We start from the raw sequence: 15,743 nt of genomic DNA, 5'->3' as shown, positions 1-15,743 counted from the left end.
TTAACAGAAAACCCCCTCAACCAGAAAAACCTTTGCTTTGTCTCCCCCCTTTCTCTCCCTCACGGCCCCTCCCTCCGCTGCTGTCCTGTTCCAACGTGCGTGCCTGACCTGGTATTTCCCTGGCCGAGCTCCTGACGGGGTCAGGGCCCGCGTTTGGGCCGCTAGCAGTCACACAGTGTTTGCTTGGGCGCCATTCAGGTCCTCTGGCCCCCGGTGCATGCTCTCAATCATTCCCTCATCGGCAGGGTCAGCCGGTGATTCCTCCCTGCCCCATATCCGACTCAGTGGGGGCTCCAGACTCATCTGATCGCCAGCCCAATCCCCCCTCCCGCCCCTCTGGAGTGCGAATTTTCTGATTTACGCTTGCAAATTGTACATCTTCAGCAGTGTCAAAGCAGGAACACAATCTCTTTCGGGAATAGATTTCCTCCACAGCTGATGCTGAGTGTTCTGTGACTGAGCCATGTGTCCCCAGGTATTTCACTTTTTCCCCTCAAAGCGGGGCAGAGAAACAGAGATAAGAGGAGTCTTATAGTATGTATGAATTCATGTATGAGGATGCTGTCGGGAAAACCCGATAGAAACCAAATGTGTCCCCCCCCTTCATTCAACATGTGGTGGTCTTTTGGCTCTGATTTACATTTCAGTGGATCTCCGGCCCCATATTTCCCTTCCTTTGCATCCCTGTGATGTTCCATGACAATTAACATCCCCACTCTTTCTTGGGGTTTGTTGAAAGCAAAGGGGCTAATTCAAGGGTCAAGCAAGACTTGCAAGCTGTCAATCTTTTATTGTAACTCGAGCCCCCCTCCCCCACACGGTTCCTTTATTCTTAGCCCCCCCCTTCATTCTCCCAGACCTCGTTTAGAGAATGCCCCAACTCTTCTTCTATTCTCCTGTGGCCCTCTAACAGCCAGAGAGGGACAACCAGGAGCTTTGTCTTCTCCTTTCACATCTGCCTCTTGTTTTCAGACCCCCGCTGCATTCAAATTTCAAACTGTCCTTTTCAATCAACCCTCCTCCCCTCCTTTCTAATAACCCCCTTCCTCCCAGTTACTAAGCCCTTTATTTTTTCTCTCTTAAGGCAAACTGAGCTCCTGCAATTCACAATTTCGTCACCCAGTCGTCGATTATAAAGCATTCTGTTGTATTGCGGATAAATCAAGCCCACATATGTTTAAAGCCTCCGGGCCCACGCCCCTGTGGCTTCTCCATTTCTCAGAGTACTTAAACATCTGTCTGCAATGACTTCATATTTAGCCAGAACAGTGTGACGCCTGTTGACATGTTCGCAATCTGTGCTTAACAATCACAGAAAATTGCCTTGATCATGTGTCGCGCCTATTAGAAGCAGCCATGTTGATCACGACGCTCTCCATCATCTGTCCGTCCCCGGTGTAAACTCCAAAACCCCGGCACAACAACGCACCGTTGCAGATGCTTCCACCTTCGCCGAGATCACACCCGAGTCGAGGGCTATTAAAGAAAAAAGCCAAGGTATGATCTCAGACGGTTTGAAGGCGGGGGAGAGAAAAGAAGCCCCCAGCTGAGAGGGGAGACCTCGGCACGTTTAATGAGGAGAGCGGCAGTCTTCCTCCTGTCTGCGCCTTTGGTGCCTCAGCATGTTAAACACTCTCAGCATGATACAAAATATATTAAAGTATAGGACTGCTATCATCGATTTACACAACACCCATCCCTGCGTACTGGGGATCTACATCCTGCTTTTTTTTTCATGGCAGGGGGTCCCGACTGCCTCGGAGGCAGGAGTGTTTAAAGGCGTTTTGTCTTTGTCTCCACATTCTGACACAGGAGGTCTGTTGAGCACGCTGCCTCTGTTTTTACACTAAGCAATGATGACAGGAGAGCAAGAATAATCATATTGATTCAACACTGTTATCTCAGGCTGAGACTTATAATAGTGTGTTTACATATGTAAACACAAGCAGCGCAGCCACCTAAGACACACAAATACACTGAAATGCACGTTTAAACCTGCTTTAGAGGTAATTAATGTTGCTCAGGTATATTTAATTAGCAAAATTAAAGGAATAAAATCATACTGGGAGCTAATAGTTTTGGGGTTAAGTATGCTATATGATGTGACAGAAGTTTTTTGCTCAGCACTTAATCCATTGCATTAACCTCAACTGTGATAAGCAAATCTGTGCGTTAACGTCCACTCCACTCATCGGATTACGACCAGAGAACGGCAATACGGCAATTATTGCAACTATCTTGTAAAGACCTTAACCAGGTTATCTCGCTCGTGTCAAGGTCGCGAGCCCGGCCGGCATTGCATCAGTCTTTGAAATTGCACTCGGCACGTACGCGTCCCCGTAGTGCGACTGTGTATTTTTTTTCTTTATTCCGTGCACGCCCCGCAGAGGTCACAGAGTGAACCAGATGCAAAGTGGGACTATATTTGATAAAAGAGTGACAAGGCTGGGGACGGCGGGAAAATAAAACTCATTTTTTTGAGTGACAGTGAAATGAATTTAGCGCTACAGCCAACACCTCGAGCGCTGGTGCCTGTGTGGACCTGTAGAGTCTGATGCTCCAAACAATTATTTCCAAAGATCTCTCTCCAGTTTCCTTTTGTTTTACTATTTCCTATTGTAGTGCTGTGTATATATACAACTGCCCAACTCATGTGAACTCACTTAACTGTGTTAAAATGAAGCATCTCACCTAATCTGACTTCAGTCCATTATTATGTGCATGACAATCTAATGATTGAACGGGATTATCATCATTCACGTGTAAATGTGTGTGTGATCTAAATATTGTCTGTCTCAGTGAGTGGACAAAACAGTAAGAGCTAAGCCTATGTGCGCACAGATGAGGCTCCTTAAGCCTATATGCTCTCTATAAAGCTTTGTTGCGCAGACAATCTTCTTAAGGCCTCTTGATGCTGTGTAGACCTGCAGTGTAGGCTGATTATTTGTAGCCACTTGCCTGATAAATTTAATTGGTGCCACATGCACTGATCTGCTAAAAGACGAGGGTTAAGGTTTTGTTGGAATCCAATTTGTTTGGTCTCAGTGATCAACTTTCATTTGTCGAGTCTCCTGACTGCATATTATTCCATTGAAACTGAATACACTGTGGCTGCGTGTGCTCTGCTCCTGTTAACCTCTTTTAAATGGCTCTGAAATTAGAGGTCTCAGGTGAGGCGTAATGTCATACCAGATGAGCTGATTATGGCAGGCTTAATTATAACTTTGTTGGCTAATGTGTGCGCTCTGCATGTTTTCTCCGTGATGAATTATTACACCGTCTGAGAACTCAGACAAAATAGATCAAAGACTCCTCCGGCCACGGATATTCTCCAGTGTGGAGGAGCCAGCCGAAGCTGATTTGTGCAGCTCTGACTGCACATGACAAACAGAATTCCTCGCCGAGCCCTCTTGTTAGCTGCGAGTATGATGGATAACATTCAGTCCCTCGAATCTTAACAAACAATCGCAGGGCTGTAGACACAGAAAAACTGCAATGTTGTTTTTCAATGCAAAAAAAACAGTTTCTAATGGGGTCCTGTGTGCCCTGTTGCCCGAGTGATGCCATATCCCATGGTGAATGTGCTAATGGTTCATGGGAGCGAGAGGACTGAGCTTACCACAGCAGTGTAAACACACAGACAAAAGGGAGCCGTTAGGAGTGTGAAACGCATGCCTGGGCGCGCAGGTATAGAGGCATTAGGTTTCACCCTACACAGCTCCACCACTGTATCCATGACTGGGAGGAGGCCATTTGCTTTTGTAGCGAAAGAGAGCGAAAACAAACATTCAAACAGACATGCACTAGAGAGACAGGTATGGATGAGGTGGAGAGAGAGGAATCTGGTTTGGAGAGATGTAAGAAAGAGAGAGAAGGAGGGAGGGAGGGGGGAGGAGGAGAGATAAGCTGGTTTGTGGTCAGTCACAACAGAGAGCAGTGACCATTTGCTCAGTAGTGTTTCTTTATTTGTTTGTTTGGCCCGGGCGCGGGGGTGGAAAGAGACACGAAATATCAGTCAACAGAAGTGCTGGTGCTTTTAAAGCTCTGCCTGGAAGTAGAAGTGAAATGCCACTAGTAGGTAGAGCTGCTTAAGAACGGCATGATGATTTAAAATGGACTCGAGTAAATGTGACAGAGCTGCTTATGAGGTTACACACAGACGTTTCTAGAAGTTGTATCATAAGTGATGCAGGGTATTTGGTGGAGTAGACTTTACAATATATTACAAAAAATAAAAACAAATACCAACATAACATAATTTTATAACCAAACATGACAGATTTTATATCCAATACAATTATAAAATAAAGGTTGTCCATTGATTACTTGGATAGCAACCAGGCTAGTAGAAACCAATAGCAAAATTATTTTTGGCTAATATTCACCACGCTATTGCTATAGATAGTTTTAGCATTTAATGCTAACGTCAGTTAATTTAGCATTTCTGCCTATTATCAATCAACAGAAAGCTTTTGATTGATAATAGGGCTGTTTTCAATTAAAATCCCTCCTCATATAGCAGAACAAAAAGTCTTTTATTTTGAAAACCCACAAAGGTTCACTGTAAGAAAATGTAATTTGACACAGCAGTGATCAGGTTAGCATCACTTACTATATAGGTCACATGGAGATGGACAGGGTGGGCCTTATCTGTAGGGTGACAGCACCGGTCCCACCCCACCGCCCCTCTCTGCCAGTTAGCATTCAGCTACCATTAAGGGATTTTCCTCCTCAGGATTGTTGACCTTCCGGGCTTATTTCAGCGGCTTGCGTGGGTTTGTAGCATTTCACAGCTTAAGGTTCGTCACATTTCTGCAGCGGCATGTAAATGCAGCATCAAGTGGCGGTGTGATAAGAGTGTGACAGGGTAAATCACACAGGCAGGGTCAGAGCTCGCACATGGAATAACTTTCATCCCCGAGCTGAACGTCTCTCTCTCGGTCTGCTCCACAGGTGAGAGGATCAATGATGAGCATCTCTGAGACCGGTCGGCTTGGACTTTTTTAACCACAAACTCTTAAGTCACCACACAAACCTGCCACTATTCATCAACTCCAAGCGCCATGGCATGCTCCCTGTGGAAACTACAAACCTTCTGCTGGTTTCTCATCACGCTAGCCCAAGTGCACTCCACAGAGGGTAAGTACTTTTAACACACTCGTCTTTGCTTTCCCTAAAAACAGACAGCTTGTTCTCATGCCAGTATTTTTCATAGCATCTTTTGAAGGAGTGTTGTTTCGGGGCTCAATGACAGCCAGTGCCAGACAATATTTTCTTTGCTATTGTCTTATTTAGGAATATAGCACGAGCAATGAAATTGTGACTGAAGCCAAAGCTGCTCCCCTGAGTGCAGGCGGTGCTTGTGTAAGTAGTGCTCGTGCAGCTCTGAGGACAGTGGGCACAGGCGGATAGGGGATAATCTTGAGTGGTTTCATTAGTTGGTAAATTGTGATTTGTCTGAGATTTTCTGCTTGAAAGCGTCAGTTGTTCCCAGTGGCATCAGAGCTGGATCCATTTGTAAATTCCTCGCTGAAATGTTCTGTCTCATGGCAGGCGCACACAGATTTCACACCTCGAAAAATATAAAGCCTGAATGTGTTTTAATCATAGTGCATTTAGCTTTGATTGAATCACTCTCTGCTGTGTCGTAATCTCAAGATTTATGCATCCAAACCATGTCTCATAAACTGTTTCCTTATCTACATGTCGCTGTTTAATCACAAGAATAGAGGCGCATTACTTTGGATGTTTGAAGATTAGATGCAGAGTAAACCAAAGTTGGCGTCTTTTCAGTGTAATATATCAGAAAAGCCATTACAGATTTGCTTCAGCTTGCCAACTGTTGAATCTCTGGCCAACTGTTTGTCATACCTGCTTTATGTTTTTTTTTAAAAACCCACTAATATAAGATTATTGATGCGAATGGCTTCTCAAGATGCTTAATTTACACTGTAGCAAGTTGCACTGGCACGATATAGAAGTTACCATATGTGTCTCCGATGAATCATCTGGCTTGGATTTGATCTTTCATATGAGAAGTGTGAAATTTGAGCAGTGTGTGGTCTCTGTAGGTGTCGGTGGAATAAGGAAACTCAAGAGAGTCACAGAAGTCACATAAAAGTGGCTCTACTTTATCAAATGTGTTCCATATATGTTGGCAGTCTGACATATCGCTTTAGAAAAACCTCATGAAAAGATAAAAAGCAACTCCAAGGCTAAGGTATGTATAAGAAACACCTTATTTAGTTGGCAGGAGAGATAGTGGCGGCCCTATAGAGTTTCTGTCCCTGGTTGTTTGAGAGTGTTTTAAAGGGTGGGAAGGATCCTGACGCTACACTGCTAACTGCTAATGTTTGGTCAGGGTCCGTATGTCAAAGGGGATGCTACACGGTGAAACTTAGTGCATTTTATTGCCAGATTAATGTGATGCATGGCAATCTAAGAGGGCATAAATGCAACAAAGGAAAAAATCCATTATTGACGACATTTGTCAATCACCTGTTCCTCTTGTTGCTTCCCCTCCGCCCTCGCTTCCTCCCCGTTTCCCATCTCAGCCGCACAGATCAGCCCAGCGACAGTTCATTACAAACAATATCCCCCAGTAAACATGCTTCATTAAACTGCGTCTACCCCTAATATCTTTTTAATGCATTTTTATAATTGAATTAAATGGGTTTGTGAAAAGCTGTAAATAGTTTAAAGTTTGTCCACCCCGCCGCCCCCTCTCCTTGTTCTGTGCATTTGAAGGAAGACGTAAACACTGGCAGGACTGAGACTGCATCTGTGGAGGGTTGTCCGACTCTGACCTCCTTCTACATCTCTCATCCTCCACATTTGACACCATCGGTCAGACTCGAGTCCACATATCTGTGATCTATACGAGCTTGGCTGACTCACTGCCACTGCGCGCCTTTCATCTCATATTTTCATATTCTGGAAAAAAATGCTTGTGTACAGCCACAACCCCAGCAACCCACACAGTTACATTACTTTCTGAAATTGATTAAGCCTATTATTTTAATTATGCTACATATACAGTGTATATATGGCATTGTGTAATGCATATCAAAGGAGCCCTGGGGCTTAGAGCCTTTGCTCCTAATGATATGGATGTAGAATTAGCCATGTTATACTCTCTTGTGTTTTATTATCGTCGATACAAAAATACCCCTTTAGGTCCCTTTTGTGTAATGCAGTATTATTTACAGTCATGGAGCAACTGCTAATACTATAATACATATTAGCTTATAAAGCAGGTAGTTTTATAAACTATCTTGGAACATAAATATGAGCATTAACCATGCAGAATGTCTGTGAGGAGTATGACAGTGACTCAGTATGTAATCCTACAAAAGCCCAGGAGGGACATGTTGTGACACAGATACTTTAATCAATATCAATATCAGTATCAGTATGGACTAAATTATATTTTTTAACAGGGTCTGCAATACAAACAGGGGGAGTGGAGTTGTAAAGATATGAGTACCAGGCAGGTCTAGCGAAAGGTCAGGAAGCACATTTTCTGTCTTGTCAGCCCTTTAAAATAATGTAAAGGAATAATCAAATAGCTGGACTGTCCCTTTAAGTCTCACCTTACTCACTAACCTGTAGTGTTGAATGAGTCGTGTATGGAAGCACCAATAAATGTTCCATTTAATTAATTTAAGGCTTTGTACAGGGCTTGCTGTACATCAAAGCGATGAGCAGATTTTACTTATTCATTGAGTAATTTCCCAACACAAATGACCGTGTTAAAATAGGTGAGACAGGTCAGGAAGTAGCAGACACATCTGTATCTACCGCTGTAATCAGTACGCTTCACTCTGACCTGCTTTGATATTGTTTTGCATCAACACAAGTTTGCCCTCTGGCATTCACAGTGATCTTCTTTGAAGCAGCAGCTTTATTTCCTTTTGTCCTACCGGTGTCCTCTGTGGATGTCACCATAGCAACCCTCCAGAACTGAGGCAAAGGTGTAATTCATAAGTAATAATGGGTTTTTTTTGGTGTTTTTTTTTTTTTTACAAAATGTAAAAAACTGTGGTGATTTTCACCTGCAACTCGTGGTTAAATTGGCTTGCATGTCTTCCAAAATAATTTAGTCAATTCTGGTGGGGTGGAAGGATTTGTGTGTATTAGAGGCAGAATAAAATTCACATGTAGCGCCGCCACCGCTATGTTCAAAGGCTTTGCTGAAGATTGGTGAAATTACGGTGAGACTGAAGAAGAGAGCAGGGCGAGGATCCAGGGACAAGATGTAGGGAGGGCAAAGTTTGCCTAACGCTCGACCAAAAACATGTCAGGATTAAATATCTGTGTTGCATTACATGACTTATATTAATGAAGATTATTTTGGTATTATTCTGAGTTTTAATTTGTAAGTCAAATTATTGTAATTTCACTGCTTTTTGATGATTTAGTAACTGAAAAGAAAATACACACTGGAAATGCAGTGGGAAATCTGGCCTTATTCGAAGTTAAAATAACAAATTAGCAATTAGCTACAGTCAGACAACAGCTAACTGTGACATTTAGCCACTTACTAGATAATATTGACGTTAGCTAGGAAGTGGCTGAAAGCTGCTTTTATTGCTGGTAGCGATACACCATCCAAACGGCAAGTGTAAAATCCTTGATTCTGCAATCTTAGCTTGGATTTTATTTCCTAGCATTCCTACTTTTATACGACTTACAACCCGGAACACAGCATGACATTATAAGTGCGTTTAAACCTCCGACCCTGTGTGTGATGTCAAAGGAAAGTTTACCATACCATGTGAATATGGTCAATTCATTTCAAACCTTTATTTATCCTCGTAAGGACATTGAGGTTCCCCTCATTTCCAATGCCGTCGAGATTACAGACACATTAAAACAGCAAAAAGAACAAATACTACATTATGATAATATCTATTTAAAAAAAAGCTGAATGAATGTTAAGTAGGTTATGGGTATTTTATGTGCGAATGATTCGACAACATTTGTTTTCACAGATCGCATGTTGTCATTCCATGACTCGAGGGCCTGTGCTGGTTGCTTCAGTGAGGTTAAGGGTACATAAAGAGCTTGTCAGGATATAAAAGCTGCTTTTCAGTGGCAAGAACTTGTATGAACAGGTCTGACACCGGCCATTTCTGTTCCCTGCCTACACCCTGAAACCACACTATTGTTTCTCCTCAAATCTTGAAATGTTTGAAGTACCTGCGATTTCTCAAGGGCAACAGCGAAGGGCACCTTTAAAAGTCCTCTTTCTGTGCCATGTGAAAGGAAAAGAGAAGAGCCTCAAAGCCTTCATTTCAAAGTGAATGGAGTGAAATAGACAATCAAGGTGTTCTGGAATGTAATTACTGGAAGTAAAAGCCCAGCGCTTAATGCGAACCTGCGAGAACAGGGTCCAGCATGTTCCAGCGCTGTGCCACCACCTATTTGCTCTGGTTAGCCTTTTATTGTAACCATGAAAGCAAAGTTACAGAAATACCTCTATGAAGATGGTCATTCCTTTTTTTAAACACACACTGAGGCATGTCCTCATTCCACACCAAGCTGTATCAGTGAGGCTGATAGAAGTCATGAAAAGCAGATTAGCATTAACAGGTAAATCTAATCAGGTATACATTCAGAGGCTGTGATGCTGTGCCTGTGCTTCTCTCCACTAGGGGCCTCTTCCTCTGCAGCCGTGCTTGTGTGTGTTACTTTAAAAGAAAAATCAAAATACTGGCTGTCAAGTAAGCATTTGGAGAACCACGGGCAGAGGGCCTATTCTTTTGAAGCGCTAATTTGAGGCAGAGTTGCGTCGCCACACTCCACACACTGCTCCCTGACCACTTAATTTGGTATTTAAGGTACTTTGAAAAGCCTGGCCCATGGCTAATTTGTTAATAGAAACAAATAATTTCTTAGGTAATTATTTTATGAAACCCCTATTAAAGTTGTCCAATCTAGTCCATATTGGAAGCAGTACTAAAACAGTTAAGGCCAAAGGGGTGACTTTTTTCTTTGTCTTGTGTGTCTTTAGTAAACAACTTCTGTTGGTTTTGTCTTTCCACCTCCTGCTTGATGTCATCCTGGTTGTTTGCGGCAGACTGTGGAATCTGGCTTCCCGTGGAGCCAGGCAGGCGTGGGGCCTGTGTACGAAGGCCCACCATGCTGTCACGTCTCTTTCATCGCCAGCCAGGCTTGGCCAATAAGGAGATAAGGAGACAATGACTGGGAGAGCAAGCAGTGGCAAGGTGTAACCACAGCCCCTGGGTCTCCTCCCTGCCGAGCTCTTCAAATCCTCATTAGGATTTTCAGCAAAGGAAGGGTGGGGTGGGGGGGATTTTCTGGATTAGGGCTTTGTCACTGCCGGCTCCAGGTTGCTGTTTGTCATGCAAGAGCATGGCGGAGCTCTTGACATCTTGTCACCCTCCCTCTGCCCTTATACCCTAAACACAGACCCTCCGTCCACCTGGCTGCTGCAGCAGTAAAGAGATGTTCCTCTCACCCAAAATGTATAAAACTAGCTTCTGATACCATTTTTCCTTCCAGATACAGAGACCTGAGCATTAGCAAATGTTGGGTATCCCTCTGATATCGGTGCAATAGAAAAATACACATATTATTGATGGTAAAATAGTGATTGCTGACATTTTGCAAGCTTAGACCAACCTTACTCTCTCTGCTAGCACTGTGCGAATGTTGATTGCAATCGTCACATGATCATTTGCCTAAAACACGTTTTTTGTGGCGCTTATAAATCCTAGAACCGGATCAATGTCTCGACTGGGCAGGTATCAGAGGCCGATAGCAATACCAATACAAGTATCGATATTGGAACAACTCTGATAATTAGCTTGCAACCTTTGCCAAAGGCTTTAAACTCCCTTCTAGTGGCCACTCTCATGTGTCTGTGTTGGGCTGCTGCATCAGCATTCCTCTTAATGGTTATTTATGCACAGATAACCTTGGGAAGCATCATTAGTTCGTTGTCTGCTGTCACTGTCCATAACTCACGCTGAGTTCTCGGCCGTGACACCAAAATAGCAGTTCAGACAGGAGACATGATGCCTTGTTTCAACTCCAATTACTCTCCTCTGTGTGTTAGTTATAGGAGGGGCATTGTAACTGGTCCTTCATGAGGCGGTGTATCCCCAAACTCGCTTATTTCAAGGTTCCTGAGCTGTACGTTTCTTCCTTTATACACCAAAGCAAAGAGCATTTCTTCTGCAAGGATGTGGCTATTTGTGTAATCAAGTCATGAGACTGGCGGACCTTTCACACAAAACAACAGGACTGTGTTTCCCTGCATGGTGCTCAACCTCTAACATGCTCCTTAATTGGGTTTCAGACTTGTCTGGGAGAGTGGTTCAGCGTGACAGAGCCTCAGACTTAGTGTGAAACCCACCTTCTCCCATCATTCTCGGCGCTGATCTTTGTGGATAATGGGCATTCACATGGGTCCCACGTGGGCCCTCGCTGGGTGGGATCTCACGCACCCTAGATTAGTCATCTACCCACATGTCCCCGTCTGCCTGGGATTTTACCGTCATGCTTTGTCTGACTTTGTTCTTGCCCAGGTAGAAACATGTGGGTCCCTAACAAATATATGCCAAACAATCTACAAAACATCTGATAACCCATCGAGCCTCCCTCTCTGCGAATCTCAAGCAGGGACAAAAACAAACATGACTTATCAATCTGCAGAGCAGTGGTCTATAACCAAAGACCTATTATTCATGGAGCATGTATTGTTTTGTGCTTGTGTTGGTTGTCTCTGATCTGGCCGTGGCAGATGTGAAGAGCAGTATGTGGGCATCTTTGTATAAGCAGGCTTCAATTTGTCAGAGATATGCCTCCATTTTTAAAGTTGTCTTTTTGTTTGCTCTTCTGTTCTATATTTGTAACTTGTACGTGTAGAATAGAAAAAAGAGGCTTTAACTCGTGTTGGCTGCAGGAATTGATTTCAAAGGTTCCAGTATATGTAGCTCAAAAGGCATTAAGAAAATACTTTAAGCTAGCAGAAATAGCGCCGGCTCTTCAGTTCTTTCATATTTCTGTGCTGTGTAGTGGACATCAAGGACTGCAGACAGACCTCACGCGAGGACTGCTGATGAAGTGCGTCTAGAAGGGGCAGATGAGGAGAATGTTTTTGATTATCCAGCCTAGATGGTATTTCAAACGGGAACCAGCATGTGCGCCAGACAAATGAACCAGCTCGGCCGGGCAAAGGGCAAATGTAGCTCGCTTTCCTGTTTGCCACTGTAATACGGTGGGTTTTTAAGGTGATTAGACTGCAGCGTTCAGGTCACACGGAGTGCACCGCTGCAATATTCACTCCATATATGCCTGTGAGTCTGTTAGGACTGAACTGTTACTCTGCATGCCGTGCAGTTTTCCCCCCCACACACTGAATTACATGTATCAATGTGAGCAATTTACTCCACCTTCTGATTTGAGCAACAAGAGCAACGGAGAGACGAACGCACTTGAAGTGGTCGTACCAGAACTGGTATTTATGAAAGCACCGAGTCATGCCTGCGACTTTTCCATTCCATATACGCTGAAATGCCGAACGTAAACAACAACAATCTGCAGGTGTTCAAGGGGTATGTAATCACGTTTTCATTTGTGAGCGCGCTGTTTGAAAGGCTTGTTCACTGAAGCACGGGGAAAGTGCGGTTACGGGTTGAATGTCATGCAATGAAAACTGATTGCCGAACATGTAATGACAGATGCTGTAAGGATAACATAATATATCCAAAGGCTTATGATTTCACACAGTTTGCAGATCACTCTCAAGAGTCAGATGCGAGATATTCCTGCTTGCCCTTAGTGGAATCCTCTTTGTCCTCTTGCTTTCAGGCCTGATTTAGAGCAGCCATAAATCGTGAAGAGGCTCCTGTAAACGAGGGGTGGTGAAACTACGCCCATAAATATAAAGGATTTAGAAGCAGGGCCTTTTCAAAGAACTCTGAGAGCCTATTTATGAAGCTTGTTAACTTCCAGAGTTTCGCCGCTACAGTCAGTATTTACCCCTTTTGTTCAAACTTCTTCAAACCGTTTCTTCATAATGAAGCCTGCTGAAAACCTGCTTGACCAAAGGCAGGCTTTTAAACCATCTCCGACTCAATAAGCTGCCCGGGGCCCTTTTTGTTTTCTGCTCATCTTTTAGAGGGGAGACGTAATGAAGTGCTGGTTTAGTTTCTGTCAAACATAGCACATGTCAGGCCCGGCCATTTGTGCTCTTGCAGATCGTGACCGGGCGTGACTCAGCTTTTGACCTTTTGAGTCATAATGACCCCTGAGTGCCTCCATGTGTCAAGGGCTTGGGCTATTCCTCTTAAGCCCCCCTCTCAAGTGAATGATGGGCTGAAGAAAATAGTCCTCTGCTGTTGAAAATGTCACAAATCAATAACAAAGGCAATAAGTTATTTTGAATTTGGAAATAAAGGGGTCTTTTGTACTACTTAATCAGCTCAGCTGGATCATTGCCTGTTGCTTTATAGTTTCTCTTGTCCCCTAATTTCTACACACAAACCCCCCTACAAGTTCCCAAATTATTTAAAGATAGCCAACGAGCAGTAATTAAGGCCCATAAGCACGAGAGACATCTGATAAATCCTTAAATGAGGACTTCAAAGTGCCCCTGCTGTGACGTTTGAGGGCTGGAAGCAGATGGAGGACTCACAATGTTTTGGACAAATGAGGTTAATCCGAACCTAAAATTTTAACATAGTTTTTTTTTATTTTTATGTTATAATAATCAGCTCTCTGAGGGGGAAAAAAACATATGAGATGGAAGGTCATCAAGATAATATCCACTCTCTGGATTGTGATGAATAGCAGCCAATAAAACTTTGATGAATTGAGACTAAAAATTAAATTTGAGCTTGGCCAGCGTTCCTCTTTAAGTGCTTGGAGAAGGAATCCTTGAACTGTGGGAAATCTAAAGGTAACAGTCCCTTGATTAAATAAAAAAAAATCATCCTTTATAATAGATAATAACAAACACTTTTGTGTCCTTTATGATGCATTTGTTAGACAAGTACTCTGTAGGTGTATAGAATATAACCTTGAGTGAGCCCAGTCAGGAGACAAAAGCCTGGGCGGCATGTGTATGTATGTTGTAAAACAGCATTGTGTCACATAACAATCTGCCTAACCCAGAAGGCGGCAGGTCTGCAGTCGAGTCTGAATAAGAGCTGCATAAAGAATTCAGCAGGAGCAGCAGTCGTGTCATCAGGGCATGACTACCCGGTTGGTCAGGGAATTTAAATGCCAGGTGGGGGTCAGTAGAAGCACCAGCTGAATAATGTGGCACAAATGCATACACATGAGAGCGGAGTCTCGGGGAGAGGAACCTCTGCTTGAGGAAGTGCACTCTGGGAATGCAAAACCAAGCAGATGGACCCTTTCTCATTTGTGTGTACTGCCACTGGTGACCCATTGGGAAATGCTTCCTTATTGAATCGAGGAGCATCAAACGCTTCATTGGAGCAGAGAAGGAAGTCTGGGCTACCCAATGTATCTGAGTCCATTTTTTTTTTCATCACTTGTAATGGAAACTGAGGGAATGATGTTGACCAGAGGAAGAGCTGACAAACACATCCAGTCTCTGAGGTCTCTTGCCAAAAATATGTGTCACATCTTTATCACTTTTAAACTCTGGGTTATCTGAAATGGTCTAAAGGATAGTCTCTGATAAGGCTGAGTTATGGGGTTCAAAGCTCTTGCTGGTGCTAAAAGGCATTTTTTAGAGATGTTCTGACACCATATTTTTCCCTGTCTGACACTGATTACCATACTTCGACCGAATGAGAGTACCTCTTCAAAACACTTGAGATGAAAAAATACAGTCGCCAGAAAAACACTAATTGACCCTTCGTTAAGTCCCGCCCCCCTTGGTAACTGTTGCTACGCCTGTCGAGATTTTGCACCGGCATGTAAATATTATGGCACGAGATTAATGTAAGTCTTATAAAGTTATGGGGAAAGGCATCTTGTATAACAACATGCCGGAAATACATGCAAGCTAACAGAGAGTAACATGAACATCAGTGCAAAACTTGCATATTCATGGACACACACACGATAAAAAGAGTCCATCGGCGATCACCGATATCTCCGTAGTAGGTGCAGTAAACAAGTCCGGGCATGTCTCTCTGACTGTCATGTTTAAGGGGGATGCGCTGTGTCATGCTGCGTTCAGGAGCGCTCAGAAACGTGAGTGATCAGACACGAAGCCGTTTTTACACATATTTTTAAAGATCGATCTCTGTATTTATTAATCGATATTGCCTCATTCAAAAGAGAATCGATTAGAATCAGAAAATTGGAGTGTTGAGAATGACAAGGACATAAAAATCGAGGCAAAAGCTCACTGGTCCCAATGCAAGCGTCAGGCACCCCCTAAAGCCACAACAGGAAAGCCCAACAAAAGTCCTGTACAAGTTTGCCACAACTGTGGCACAAACCAAGTTGGTAGCGAAGGCCAGACAGGATTCCAAGAGGAGACCAGTTAACTGTCTTCCACAATTTTTAATCCATGTCCGACATCTCTCCTCTTGAGTATTTGGCTTTGGAAAGCAAAAACTATGACACCCCCCTCTAAACTCCCCTGCAAACCATTTCTGCATTTCTCCTTCGTCTGAAAGCTTGACTGGCCTCCCGTGCCTAGTTACTGTTGCTAACGTAGGATTGGACAGTGGCCGTTCAAGGGAGGGGCTTACAAAGGGTCAATTGTTGACATTTTGCTCGCATTGACA

The 15,743-nt window shown here is 43.5% G+C and overlaps 1 protein-coding gene across 13 annotated transcripts in view; it reads left to right on the top strand.

Annotated features, from left to right (window-relative positions):
- The window catches only part of adgrl2a (adhesion G protein-coupled receptor L2a), a 93,282-nt gene that overhangs the window by 16,226 nt on the left and 61,313 nt on the right, over positions 1-15,743 (top strand). For all 13 annotated transcript variants that reach the window (XM_069679772.1, XM_069679771.1, XM_069679770.1 and 10 more), the window contains exon 2: positions 4,954-5,139. In XM_069679772.1, the coding sequence (XP_069535873.1) occupies positions 5,064-5,139 (76 nt within the window). In that variant the 5' untranslated portion in view covers positions 4,954-5,063. The remainder of the gene's footprint in view (positions 1-4,953; positions 5,140-15,743) is intronic.

This window comes from Semicossyphus pulcher, unplaced genomic scaffold, assembly GCF_022749685.1.
Source record: "Semicossyphus pulcher isolate SPU_LCO1_2020_fin unplaced genomic scaffold, fSemPul1.0.p SCAF_4, whole genome shotgun sequence".
Taxonomy (NCBI): domain Eukaryota; kingdom Metazoa; phylum Chordata; class Actinopteri; order Labriformes; family Labridae; genus Semicossyphus; species Semicossyphus pulcher.
Note: the sequence above shows the minus strand (reverse complement) of the source record. Positions and strands in the feature narration are given on the sequence as shown.